The sequence below is a fragment of the Ostrea edulis genome, chromosome 6 (genome assembly GCF_947568905.1).
Source record: "Ostrea edulis chromosome 6, xbOstEdul1.1, whole genome shotgun sequence".
Classification (NCBI taxonomy): domain Eukaryota; kingdom Metazoa; phylum Mollusca; class Bivalvia; order Ostreida; family Ostreidae; genus Ostrea; species Ostrea edulis.
In genome coordinates, this window is record NC_079169.1 from 36,092,434 (window position 1) to 36,106,780 (window position 14,347).

The 14,347-nt window shown below is 34.8% G+C and overlaps 1 protein-coding gene across 1 annotated transcript; it reads left to right on the plus strand.

The window, feature by feature from the left end:
* Positions 1-11,127: 11,127 nt before the first annotated feature.
* On the plus strand, positions 11,128-13,845 carry LOC125646325 (uncharacterized). The gene is made up of 3 exons (XM_048872555.2): positions 11,128-11,209; positions 11,544-12,405; positions 13,715-13,845. The coding sequence occupies exons 1-3, from the start codon at positions 11,171-11,173 to the stop codon at positions 13,795-13,797; spliced, it is 984 nt and encodes a 327-aa protein (XP_048728512.2). The 5' UTR covers positions 11,128-11,170; the 3' UTR covers positions 13,798-13,845.
* The last annotated feature ends 502 nt before the right edge of the window (positions 13,846-14,347 follow it).

Below are 14,347 nucleotides of genomic sequence, written 5' to 3' on the forward strand. Positions count from 1 at the left end.
TTTAATTTTATCAGATTTTGAATTCCAGACAAATTCAAATAAAATAGTATTAAGTTCTTTTATGAAAGCATTCTTTGGGTTTGGTAAGGCAATAAATAAATGATTTAGTTGTGAAATTAGGAGTGATTTCACTAGAGTTATTTTCCCAATTGGAGTCAACTTTCGTTTACTCCACTGGTCAATAATTGACTTAATCTTCACAAGTTTTTTGTCATAGTTCAATTTCAAAATTTTATTTAAATCCACATCATAATGGATTCCTAGTAGTTTAAATCGAGCTGTCCATTTGAAATTCATATCAGAACATAATCTTTCATCTGAATATTTTTTACTTCCTATCCATACAATCTGAGTTTTATCTCGGTTTATTTTGAGACCAGATAATTTATAAAATTCATCAAGTTCTTTCAAGGTTTCTCTCAATGAAACCTCTGATCCGTCAAGGATAATGGATGTATCATCTGCGTACTGTGACATTAGATATTCTGTGTTATTGATTAGAATTCCCTTTATACTTCTGTTATTTTTAATTTTTATAGCCAAAATTTCAGCGCATAATAAGAATATGTAAGGTGATAGTGGGTCCCCTTGCCTACAACCACGTCCTAGTTTAAAGAAATTAGATAAAAAGCCTGCTTGTGTCACACATGAAACCGCATTATAGTGAAATGTTGTAATCCAACTACAGAAATAAGGTCCAAAATTAAAGTATTGCAAAGTATCTTTTATAAATTTCCAAGAAACAGAATCAAAGGCTTTTTCAAAATCTATCATAACTAACACTCCAGGAATATGATTTGTTTCTGTATGATTCATTAGATCATATATTAATCTACTGTTTTCTCCTATGTACCTTCCAGGTATGAAACCTGTTTGATCATTACTAATAATTTTACTAAGCACAGTTTTTATTCTTCTTGCTATACAGCCTGACCCAATTTTATATGTAACATTGAGAAGAGAAATTGGTCTCCAGTTGTTTAGAGAGAATTTTGATTTTCCCTCTTTGGGTATGCAAGTTATAATTCCTTGTTTTTGTGTTGATGATAATTCTCCTTGGTCAAATCCATAATTTAATGATCGCACGACAAAAAATCCAATTTTTTTCCAGAAAATTTTAAAGAATTCAGCTGTGAAGCCATCACTATCAGGGTTTTTGTTATTTGACATATCCTTTAAGATTATAGATTCTTCTTTGTGAGTAATATATCCTTCTATTGATTTTTTCTCTCCATCAGATAGCTTAGGAACACTAAAATCCTTTAATATATCAGATATTTTACCATCTGCTTTTTCATTTATATTTCTATTACTCGAATATAAGTTTCTATAAAAAATTTCCACCTCCATCAGAATGTCTTCTTGTTTGATTATTTCTCTTTGTACATCATTTTCTACAATTATTACTTTTGGAATGATTTTATTTGTAAAATGGCGATTCTCTAGGTTGAGAAAATAATTAGATGGCTTTTCTCCTTCATTTATCCACTTAGCCCGGGAACGTACCATACAACCATTGACCTTATGATTTCGTATATTTTCAAGATCTTTTTTCTTTTCATTTATAGTCTCCAGTGTATATATCACTTAAATTAAATAATTTCAAACATGGGAAGGGACTATGGAAGTTTAATAACTCACTTTTAAAAGACATTGAGTATATTAAATGTATTAATAATCATATTGATCAAATAAAACAACAATACGCAGTTCCCGTATATGAAAGAGAGTCAGTTTTAGACATTCCTGCAGCAGACATACAGTTTATAATTAATGAACAACTATTTTTAGAGACCCTATTGATGGAAATCAGATCAAAAACAATTTCATATGCAAGTCACATCAAAAAGCAAAGATCAAAAAAAGAAAAGGATTTACAAGATCAACTAGAAGAATTGGAAAGGGATTTTGAACGAAATATTGAAACTATAAAATTAATTCTTTTTATGCCTAAAACTACTTTAAATGTGTTTTAAATGAAATATTTTGCGTAGTTTTCGAGTTTGAAAGCGATGAAATTCAAATCTTGCGATATGCATATTTTCTTTCGCTAGTTTACGCGCCATTATGTGTAACGTCATATGCGCCAACATCTATTAGCCATTTCATAAACAGGATATAGGCGACCCAATAAGTGGCTTTAAGTTTGATAGAATGTATGAACGAGTGAATTTTTCTTTGTACAGAGTATAATCTTTAATGCCCTATGAACGTCAGCTAAAACTATGAATGAATAATTACATATCTTTATATTCATCATGAAGTAAGTTACATAATACGTGTTGTGTACATGTTTATATTCTATTGTATATTTCATATACGTGTAATGTGTATGTTTTACTGGAATGTAAATATCCTTTATCAATCTTCTCTTTTTGCCTTGACATAGTTGTGTTTTTCAACATTAAACATTCATAATAGTTGAACTCGTCAGTTTCTTAGTACACCGTTTAAGAATTTTATATTGTTTTTGTCTGGTAAACTTGTGCATCATTAGTAACCCGAAAATGTTACTTATTCAAACATTCAATAATACACCATCATCAATTAAGAAACCATGCATTCAAACATCCCTCATTCTGTGTACTGACGTTATCAATTAAAATAAAGCATTTACTTATACATGTATCATCACTTAGATTTAAAATATTTTGCATTGTGGAAAATTCAAACAAATGGATGAATAAGACAAAGGGGTAAACTTTAACAATTTCAGTTCATAGAATATTATTGCAGCTTTAGAGAATCGGAAAGTAAAATATTACATCCTTTTGGATACGGTTTCGGAATTAAATTATATACCGTGTAACTATTGCACCTAGTGACTTCTCAAATTGGTCAAGGTTTTTGTCGTTTTCCGTCTAACGATTCATTATTTCCAAAGGATGGCTTCATTTCCATACTGATGAATCCGTTAAATTTACAGTTTTGTAATTAACCAATCAAATTGTAACAAACAAAAGGTTAGCAGCGTGTATGTATTCAATATCAGTCATTATCTATTTCATTATAAAACAAAGCCTAATATATACAATGACTATTAAGATATTGAATGACGTCATCGGTAAGGTCATGTGTACGAGAGCAAAATGTTAAAAGCTTATATTGATTGTGTTAGTAAAACTGTTGCTCCCGAAGTATTATAAAGACTGTAGATAAAATTAGCAGCGGGTTTTCTGTCCCAAACATATTTTGAAAATAGATAACCTGACTTTGCAGAAAATACATTTATACTAACGATTCTAAGTAGCGTACCATAACTCATGTTCTTTACCTAAGATAATGACAGTAGCTCTTAATTCTTTAGAATTGTAAGTATTTAACTTGCTCTTTTTAAAATCACTTAGAAACACTGCTCTGTAGTATTTAGTAAGTTCCAACTGTATACGGTAGTTTTGTCACGTGCACATGCCATGAATTTTAATGTCTTTTAAAAAGTAGTAATGCGTTTTCTTAATGTTGTTACATTTCTTTGCTTTGTTGTATGAAACAGTGTAGAACAGTTAAACGTTAGTATTATCACTGTTTGTTCGTTCGTGTACTTATGTATTGTACAGCAGCCCGGTTGGGTGCATTATGTTTCAACAGAATTGTTGAAGGTTTCCATGTATGGCTACATGGATGTATAGCGAAGGTCTGGCGGTGACAACCTGGTGGAGGTTGGTTATCCAAGTGGTGGACACGTAGTACATACATGGATGTGTAGCGAAGGTCTGGCGGTGACAACCTGGTGGATGAAGGTTACCCAAGGGCGTACCCAGTAATATCTAACGCGAATGTCTGGCGGTGACAACCTGATGGATGATGGTTACCCTAGGGCGTACCCAGTAATATCTAATGCGAAGGTCTGGCGGTGACAACCTGGTGGATGATGTTTACCCTAGGGCGTACCCAGTAATATCTAACGCGAATGTCTGGCGGTGACAACCTGATGGATGATGGTTACCCTAGGGCGTACCCAGTAATATCTAATGCGAAGGTCTGGCGGTGACAACCTGGTGGATGATGGTTACCCTAGGGCGTACCCAGTAATATCTAACGCTAGGCCGAGTCCGGATGATGCCCTTAAATCATGGTCTTATTATGAATCCTATTCTGTAGAAATCGAAGTGCGCATATCAAAGGATCTAATTGTACAGGGAGCGAGGTGTATGGATCAAAGGATCTAATTATATATATATATGTAGCGATCAAAGTACACGTGTAAAAGGATCTAATAGTATAACGATTGTAGTGTATGAATGAAAGGTGAAGATAAAGAACATTGATAAATCCAAAACTCCTATAAAGAATACCAAATCAAGAGCAGGGTAACACCAAAAGGTAGAATCGGGTCCTTAGGAGGAGTAAACATCCCCTGTTCACCAGTCACATCCGAGATGAGCCCTATATCTTGACCAGGTCAACGGAGTAATCAGTAGTCAAAGTCAGTATGCAAAGACGGTCTTTTGGTTGGTATGAAACACGTTAGACAGCGTTAGATCTCATGACAATTGTATTTGCAAACATCATTATGACGACTATAAAATTCGCGAATGCAAACCTCAAACGATACTGTCCAAACCCCTGTAAAATCAACTTGTTTTCAGTAACCTGCCTTGATTAAGAAGAACAGAACACGATCTCGTGTATCGAATCAGTTAGAGTTATAAACACCTAATGCAGGTGATCATGTGATATTGCTACACAAATATGAGAATTTGACGATGGAGAAGCTGATGTCATCTCGTTTGTCATAAGTTTGTGTTGTTAGTTTGCCGTTGACATCCATTTTCAATAAAATATCCAAATAAGAAGACGATATGGAAGACTATGTAGAGTCTTTATATTTCTAATTCACTGGGATATATCGAATTGACATGTGGATGAAAATCGAGTTATCTGAATGTCGAGTTGAAGGTCATAACAAGAGAGTTCTCTTCTCATGTAGAAGCTTTTGAGTAAATTCCACCTCGTGAGAAACAACAACAGGTCAACTAATACTGGAGCGCATTTTGTGATTATGGGAATTCCAACAGACTGTTGGACGACCTATCACCAAAGACTACATAAATATTGTCAATGAGAAATTCAGCATCTTTTTACATCAACTTCGCAAAACCTGTGCCTAAAATCATAGAGGTGATTAACAAACTTTTTTGCGATGACACAAATTTTTCCGTGTTCCATTTTTATCGAAGAAGCAGCTGTCTATGATGTCTAAAACTCTGGTCTTTAATCTATCGTGAGAAATGGTCTTGTGTTTTCATGCTGTTGATGTGACTTTTACTGAAAATTTCTTTGGAATTTTATAGCGTCCACATTTGATTTACACCACTTCTAGCATATAGTGTGGCACAATATGTCTGAGGTTTCTCCTTCATGGCAGTAAATATTTTGCAAGGAGGAAAGATATTGACTTGGTAGAACATTTACTTGATCCAGCATTGTATCTATGTTTGTAGGGGTTTTTGTGAAGTTTAGGAATTCGGTATAGATACGGTAACTCATATTCATTTGTCCCATTGACTGCGATATCAAATGTTTTTAAAACTGAAACATAGTTTTGAAGAATTGCTTCTTTGGAAAGGGAACTAAGTTGAATTACCAAATGTGGGATTAAAACCATGTTCGTTTAAAATACAGTTGTAGTAATGAGTCTTACTGACGATATTGCTACAGGCTATGTCAACACGAACCAATACATATTCCTCATACAACTTATCTCATTCTTACATCACTTTTGGTTTGATAAACACACCAGGCACTTTAGTTTCAATGTGTCTAATACGATATCGTAATATTATTCTATTATTCATACTTTTTATATATTCTGACATATGATCTGAATATCAATATGATTATTTCCGTGTTGCATTTTTATTGAGGAAGAAGCTGTCTCTGATGTTGATAAGTCTATTCTTTGATTTATCATGAGGAATGTCATTGTAAAGTTTTGAGGAGTCATACGAGAGCGACGTTAAACCATATACATGTAAAACCAACCAACCATACGTTCTCATGTTTTTGATGATTTGAGAAAACGTTTGCGATTTCAAATTTATTAAATATTTCTTTGGAATTTTTTAGAATACACATTTCATTTGTACCACTTCTCGCCTATGTTGTGGAACAATTCGTCTGAAGTTTCAACTTCACAATATTTAATAAAGCAAAGCTACGAGCTTGAATTTTATATCGATCACAGTGCACGGATTAAAAGATTTAGCGATCACAGTGCACGGATTAAAAGATTTAATGATCACAGTATGCAGATCAAAAGATCTCAATCTAACTAGTTCACTAAATTTTCTGACTAGCATGCATGTCTCATTCTTTGAACTCAAAAGTACACTGCAAGCATCACATCCATTACCATGGATTGCAATAGCTGTATTAATTGCTATGAATTAAATTACCTTCACATGCATGCAGTTGATTAAATGTTTATTATTTCAAATATAAAACCATTACATATCATTACACGTACGTTGTGGTGGGGTTTTTTTTAATTCTGACAAACTACATTTTGCCATAAATAAAACAATCACATTTGATTTTAAACTGTTTTGCATGTTGACAGATCGTTATATACTACAAACGTTTTGCAGAATAATGTAGTACACACTAAACCCTTACGATATGAATTGAGATGGATGACATCGAATGCGTAAATCTGCTGGTCAAATACAAATCACCGCCGGTGTTTATATACCGCAAAACATTCCCAGTTTTAACAGAATAAACAAAATTAAATATTTAACAGTGACACGTAAATTATTCTAAAGAGGAAATATTTGCAATTCGGTAGGATGGTAGCGTTAACGATTGACGGATGTTGTTCGTCAAGATCATTAAACGAAAGAAATTGTTGATTTTGGAAAGTGTGAACATATAATTACATTGCCACGTGAACATATGCGGGCCGATGGGGAAACTTAATTTCACATTCATTACATTTTCTAAAAAGTAAAAAAGATTATAGATTTTATGTTTAAAATATTTTTCATACAATAAACTTTCAACTTTCCTATTCTAAAAATATTCCACAAAAACACCGTATAATGAAATTGTAGAATAATATAATGGTATATCTAAGACATATATTTTGCACACAACATAATATTTTTGAGTGTTTCACTTCAAATTTACATATACGAAAGGGTATGTTTTGGATGGTAAGTCTCTTAAAATCTGCAAACTAGATCACTTTTATGATATTGAAAACAAAGTACTATGTAAATTTTGGAGCAGAAACATAACAACATATTTTACAAAGAAATACCCTGATTGTTTGTATTACGTTAAAAAAGAATGAAGGCAAAGATTTTACGTAGGGTGCCCCAATTTAGTTTTACGTAGGGTGTCCCAATTTAATTTTACGTAGGGTGTCCCAATTCAATTTTATGTAGGGTGCCCCGATTCAATTTTACGTAGGGTGTCCCAATTTAATGTTACGTAGGGTGTCCCAATTTAATTAATATTATGTAGGGTGTCCCGATTTAATTTTACGTAGGGTGTCCCAATTTAATTAATATTACGAAGGGTGTCCCAATTTAATTTTACGCAGGGTGTCCCAATTCAATTTTACGTAGGGTGTCCCAATTTAATTTTACGCAGGGTGTCCCAATTCAATTTTACGTAGGATATCTTAATTTGAATTTACATAGGGTGTCCCAATTTGATTTTGTAACGTAGGGTGTCCCAATTTAATTTTACGTAGGATGTACCAATTTATATCCTCAATTTCAACATTTTTTACCAACTCCCAACAAGTCAAAATCTGTCATTGTACTGTTTATAGCAGACGACATAGGATATAGATGATCTAGGACACACAGTGTGTATTTCCTTATTATCAGGGTCTCAAGTATTTATTTACATCATTAATGAGTGTTTCATCTTAAAGAGATAAAAATAACACTGAAAATCATTATTAGAAGAAATTTATTCACTTTTCACCTTGTTTCATAATGATCTCTAATGTAAACAGCGAATAATTCTAACAGGTATTTCTCATTATTCTAAGGGGGCGTGTCCCCATAACATATACCATATCAACTATTTTTAATGCGTTAAGCCAATCAAATTGCGTGTTACTATTTAAATTAAATCATTACGTTATAAACGAATGGAAGCATGATGTAATTTTCTAAAATCGGCCTGTTAAAATTTACCTTTTGCTTTCATTGACTAGAAACAATTTAGCTCTTTATTACTTATGCTATTAATCTGTAATATAACTCGTTTATATCGAGTTGAAACGTCCGTGAATTTATCAATGATTATATTACATTGAAATAGCAAAAGATAATAACTAATGAACATATACAGATAATAAAGGTGAATATATAGCAATTAAACATGCCTAGGAATGTCTCTCATCGGTCTCATTACTCATCACTGCATTCATCATACTTTACACTTATACGGTGTCATTTACGAAATAAAAACTTCATTTTGAAAATACATGAGGTGAACTGCGACGCTTCATGCCGGCAAACTTCATAAAACGATTAGCGCATGTGTAATGCATTTATGAGGAAATGATCACTATCATCTTTAAAGATATCGAATTCAAAAACACTGGAAATTTAGCATATTCTTAAATATGAAATTCATTATATATATATATATATATATATATATATATATATATATATATACACACACCAGAGGTGGGATCAGGTGCCTTGGAGGAGTAAGAATCCCCTGTCGACCGGTCACACCCGCCGTGAGCCCTAAATCTTGATCAGGTAAACGGAGTTATCCATAGTCAAAATCAGTGTACCATATATACACGAACTACTTTTATTTCTGTCGGAATGGGAGATGCTGTCAGTGCAATTTGTGAAAATATGACAGACAAAAACATTGGAAATGTCACTATAATATACATGTATAATTATAGATAGATGGTAGATTATAAGTCGAGTGTTCAAGGTGGAAAATCGTGCGCTTCAGATGCTAGAAATATGCCATGCATACGAGATAAACAAAATGGGACCGGCATGTCCTGAATGCACCACCATTGCTACAGACCAATCCAAAAATTGCGATTGTTCATGCAGGTGTTTTCTTAAGAAACTAAAAATTCTCGATAGCTCATCAACGACGAACGATGTTGGTAAGGGGCAGATCACATAAGATCACTCACTTTGCCAATACAATCTATTATTGGGTCAAATGCTGTCTGACATGTTTCCTACCGATTGTTAGGCCGTTCTTGGCACACTGATTTTGACTACGGATAACTCCGTTTACCTGATCAAAACATAGGGCTCACGTCGGGTGTGACAGGGGATGCTTACTTCTTCTAGGCACCTGATCCTACCTATAGTATATTCAGGGGTCTGTATTTACCCAATACTCTATTGTATGAAAGGTGAAGATAACAAACAGTGATCAATCTCATAACTCCTATAAGGAATGCAAAATAAAGAGTTCGGCAAACACGGACCCCTGGACACACCAGAGGTGGGATTAGGTGCCTAGGAGGAGTAATCATCCCCTGTCGACCGGTCACACCCGCCGTGAGCCCTAAATCCTGACAAACAGCATTTGACCCAATGATAGGTTGTATTGACGAACTAGATCGTTATAATGATCGTAGAATTTGCGAAATGTTGACTTCAATCGAGACTGGTGAAACCCCTGTACCCACGGGCACTGGAAGTTAATGTAAATATATAGTATGTACATGTATAAAAAAGGAAGGGTAGGACACTCTTTCTGAGGCAAATTCGGGTTTGGGTTATTGAGGGCGTTTCTCAAACGGCCTGACGCGATGAATCGTTCACATATACCTTACTTTCAATATATGTACGGTTTCTTTCCGTTCCAATGCCGTTCATTCGAAGAAGAAGATGTTTTTACACCTCCAAGTGCCTAAGAATTTCGCTAGACTGTCTTACTTCCGGTTTAATCGCACTGAATCGAAAGGTAAGTTGTGATTGGTCAATGTGATAAACATTTATAAGTTTATGTCATATTCTTATTGGTTGTGAAATAATGATAAGAATATTTGAACTATAAAAACAAACATGGCTCATGTACTTAACCACTAGTCTCTAACACCATCATGAAGTAATAATCCTGAGAATTATTTTCTCTACATATGTATTTATGGATTAGATAACGTGTGCCAATTCAGACTTCAATTTTATTATGACCTATCAGAACTTACCTTTCGATTCAGTGCGATTAAACCGGAAGTAAGGCAGTCTAGCGAAATTCTTAGGCACTTGGAGGTGTAAAAACATCTTTTTCTTCGAATGAACGGCATTGGAACGGAAAGAAACCGTACATATATTGAAAGTAAGGTATATGTGAACGATTCATCGCGTCAGGCCGTTTGAGAAACGCCCACAATAACCCAAACCCGAATTTGCCTCAAAAAGAGTGTCCTACCCTTCCTTTTTTATACTTGCACATACTATATATTTACATTAACTTCCAGTGCCCGTGCCGGTACCATCAACTTGTTTGTCAGTAGCTTGCCTCTGTATATTGCTTAAAGGAGTTATGAGATTGATCACTGTTCGTTATATTCACCTTTCATGACTATAGTGACCAAATAATCACACAGTGTATATATATGTTCCTATATCAAACTTTTAGTTACTGACGACTGTGAAACCCTTTATGTGGCTCCACTTTGACCTTAGATTATCTGAATATTTTTACATATGTATCAGAAGTTAGTCTAGAGAACATCTAATTCAAATGTACTTTATGCACCCAGGTAATGTGAAATGCTTTGAGTGTAGAAATAAAGAGACTCAGCAAGTGCAGTACAATGTATATTGTAGTAACTACCGGCCAAGAACGTCTTTTCCTGGATCAAAACATATTTCCAATGCCTAAACAAATATAAGATGGAGCAAAGTATGAAGCGGACCGAACATTTTCATAATTGAAATCCTTATTCCCTATACTACGTGGAAATTAATGAATAAACGATGAGGTTTCTAATAAAAGTCCTATCAGGTGTATTTAAACCATTACCAAAAATTAAGAATAAAACAATTATGTTTACCGTCAGTGAATGAAGAAGCATGATCATTTTACCACGGAAACTGCTCAAGCATCAATGCTCTGTGACTCTATACGGTATCAATCACGTGCAATTTGCAGTAAAAACGTAATGAATTATTCTACAATGACGGTATAAATCTGTAGTCCTCCTTTGATGGTCACAGTCGGACCACGCGACTCGGGAGTCTCAGAGGTAACAATTAAGTCCTTCATTGTACATAGAATTGGGTGTCTCGTTGGCGAAAATTAGCTTGGATTTTTAGATCTTTAAAAATGAAATTCCTGGATAATAATTTTTCTTTCAGAGATTTTAGTGATTTCTCATAAGTTTGAAAGAAACTATGCATATACCAAAGTTAAATTTTCTCCTCACTTTGCTGATTAACTTTGTGTCATACTACTTAGAGGAGTTTCCTAGCAATAGTTGGTTATTTGTATATCCTACTATCAAGAGAGTACAAAATATATCAGAAATTGACACTATTTTTTTTCTTTAAATCATCTTTGATTTTTTGTTCTATTTACAGAACATTATCATGTGGTTCAGGGTTCTCGTACTGGTCAGCGTGGCCACAGCTCTGGCCCATGCTCACGGCACATATCGTCTGATTGACCCTAGACTTGTTCCTGGCTGGCTTGAAAGATTTCCAAACTCTAGAATCTTACTCAACAGATACAATTTCGATTACCTATATCGAAGGTTAATCTTGAGGGATCCCTACTGGTACAGAAGGATAAATATGTACAGGCAAATGTACCCATATCTCTTTAATCGTCCGAGGTATATTAATCATATCCACACAAGGAGGAATATCGGAATACTTTCTCCAAGGATCCTTGCCACCAGATCTGTTAGAGTGCAACCTGCGCCATATGTTCGTTCATTGCGTGTCAACAGATTTCCGGTACGTGCTGCTGTGCAAACAACTTCCTTACGATCCAATGCACCAATGGTAGGAGGGTCGTCGACGTTTGTGCGTTACTCCAGTCCAACGATTGCGAAGTACAACACTCCCTGGTCGCGGATTTCGTCCAGTTACAAGAACTACGGGCAAGCTGAATCCTCTCCACTTTATGATCGCCCAGAATTCGGCGGAGGAGCTGTGGGTCTCGAAGACGGGTTTTCGTCCTCTGACGCAGGATTTCTGGAGGGCTCTCTTGGTGCAGCAGGCCAAGATTTCGGAGGTTTTCCTGAAGGAGCGATAGATAGTGGTTTCTCGTCTGCTGGTTTCCAATTTGGTGGTGGTTTATCGACTGACGATGCATATACAACTGGCGGTGGTTATGCGAATGAGTATGGTTATTTGGGTGGTTCAGAGGTATACCAAGGCGACTCCAATGAGTATGGTTATTTGGGTGGTTCAGAGGTATACCAAGGCGACTCCAATGGTGAGTAATTAGCTTTTTAAATAATTGTTCTTGAAAAATAAATCAAGTAATTTACAAATTATTATACACCGCTTTGAATTCGCTCCTGAATTATTTTCACGTATTCCAAATAATTCTATTTTGCTGTGTTTTAAATTCACTGGATTTTTTTTCTTCCATATCTTACTATCTAGACAGATTTAATTTCATGGATTTCCCTGCGAAAATTACACGAGAATAAGAGCATGCGTATATTGCATTGCTTCCATTTTAAAATACAAGTACTTAAAAACGCAAATTGTAGGAAATAATTTTTGGTTAAAATCCGAAAACACGCAAAATTGCGCAAGCGTGTTATAAAATTTTTCCCGTGTTATCAACAAATTAGATGTATTTTGAAAATCGCGTATATCACTTACATTTACAATAAATTTGCGAATGATTTTTTAAATTATATAAGTATCCCTTTTTGTAATTTTCCGTGCTTTTCAGTCCACTAATTTAGGTTCCATCGTATTTTTTACTATAAGACTATTCAAGCCTTTAGTAGGCCTCGAGTAGGCTGAGCCAACTGCTGCTATTCTGTCAATTTCACATACGAAATAGGAATTTTAAGTAAAAGTTAAAGTATGAAAGCATTTATTGAGATAATGTAAGCATTGAATGATCATTTTTAACATCTATTGTGCAAATAAAACGAAAAGTTGGTCAAATATCATAATGTGTTAGCCCACACTGTTCTGTGTTATCAACATTATTATAGATGTCGAAAACAAACCATTCAATGAACTTAGTCAACTACGACGCTTTACCCCCCCCCCCCCCCCCCCCCCCCCCCCCCCCCCCCTTTAGCATATTCATGTTTAAAGCGCGGTAGCGCTTAAAATGCAATCTGATTAAAATCAGCTCCTCGATCCGCTCCTTTATTTCTTTTGATTTGTCGCTACTCGAGTAGCGACAAATCAAAAGAAATAAAGGAGCGGATCGAGGAGCTGATTTTAATCAGATTGGCTTAAAATGAAAAGTATGTTGGCGTGGTGGGTTTTTTTAAAATAACTTTTTCTTAATATTTGCGTTTTACTTTCATTTCTGTCGCAATATCCCCAGCCGTTAATAAATTTGTACTATATTTACCAAGATTCATGCGCACATTGTTCACACTCAATAGGAAATACCTATCATTAATTTCATTTTGTAAAGAAACCATTTGAAACGACGTAAAATATTGCCTTATAACACATTCTATATTTTTGTATATGTAATACATGTGGTTGTCTAAATTGACATACAGTACTAAATGTGATTATGAATTCCATTTCTTGTCAAACAGGTCCCTACTACTCGAGTTCTTCTGAAGGATCCATTGGCTACGATGAAGAACCCAAAGCGGTGTTACGCCAAGATGTTTTCTAAAGTGTACCTTCTGCATGTATAACACCACATAAATCCTACATTATGATACACTATTGAGTTGGGGTTTTGTTTTTTTTTTGTGGGGGAGATTGCATCTCTCTCTCTCTCTCTCTCTCTCTCTCTCTCTCTCTCTCTCTCTCTCTCTCTCTCTCTCTCTCTCTCTCTCTCTCTTCAGATGGTATTTTTTATTACAGCGTTCTGTTGTGCTAATAAAAATGATAAGAACAAAACGTGTACATATACAAGTTTAAGTATCTAGTTTTGATTTTTGCTTTATGTACAATCATTAACAAATATTGAAATAGTAATAGAACTTTGCACTGCAATGTCGGATGCCTCCATTTTCACAAATATTTGAAATCTTGAATTTTTGTCCAAACATTTCACAAATAAAAAGTACTAAGAAATAACTGATTGGGAAAGGGGGGGGGGGGGGCATAATAGCGTCTACGCTTTACACCCGTATACGTCGTGAAGCGCGTCGACGATTAGGCCTTATACATCTCAGCGTGAAGCATGTATTTACAAAATGAAATTTATTTTGTATTTA

Coding starts and splice junctions, on each gene's coding strand:
- LOC125646325 (XM_048872555.2), top strand. CDS start 11,171: ATGGTCACAGTCGGACCACGCGACTCGGGAGTCTCAGAG. Junction 11,210..11,543: donor GCGACTCGGGAGTCTCAGAG/GTAACAATTAAG, acceptor TTCTATTTACAG/AACATTATCATGTGGTTCAG. Junction 12,406..13,714: donor ATACCAAGGCGACTCCAATG/GTGAGTAATTAG, acceptor CTTGTCAAACAG/GTCCCTACTACTCGAGTTCT.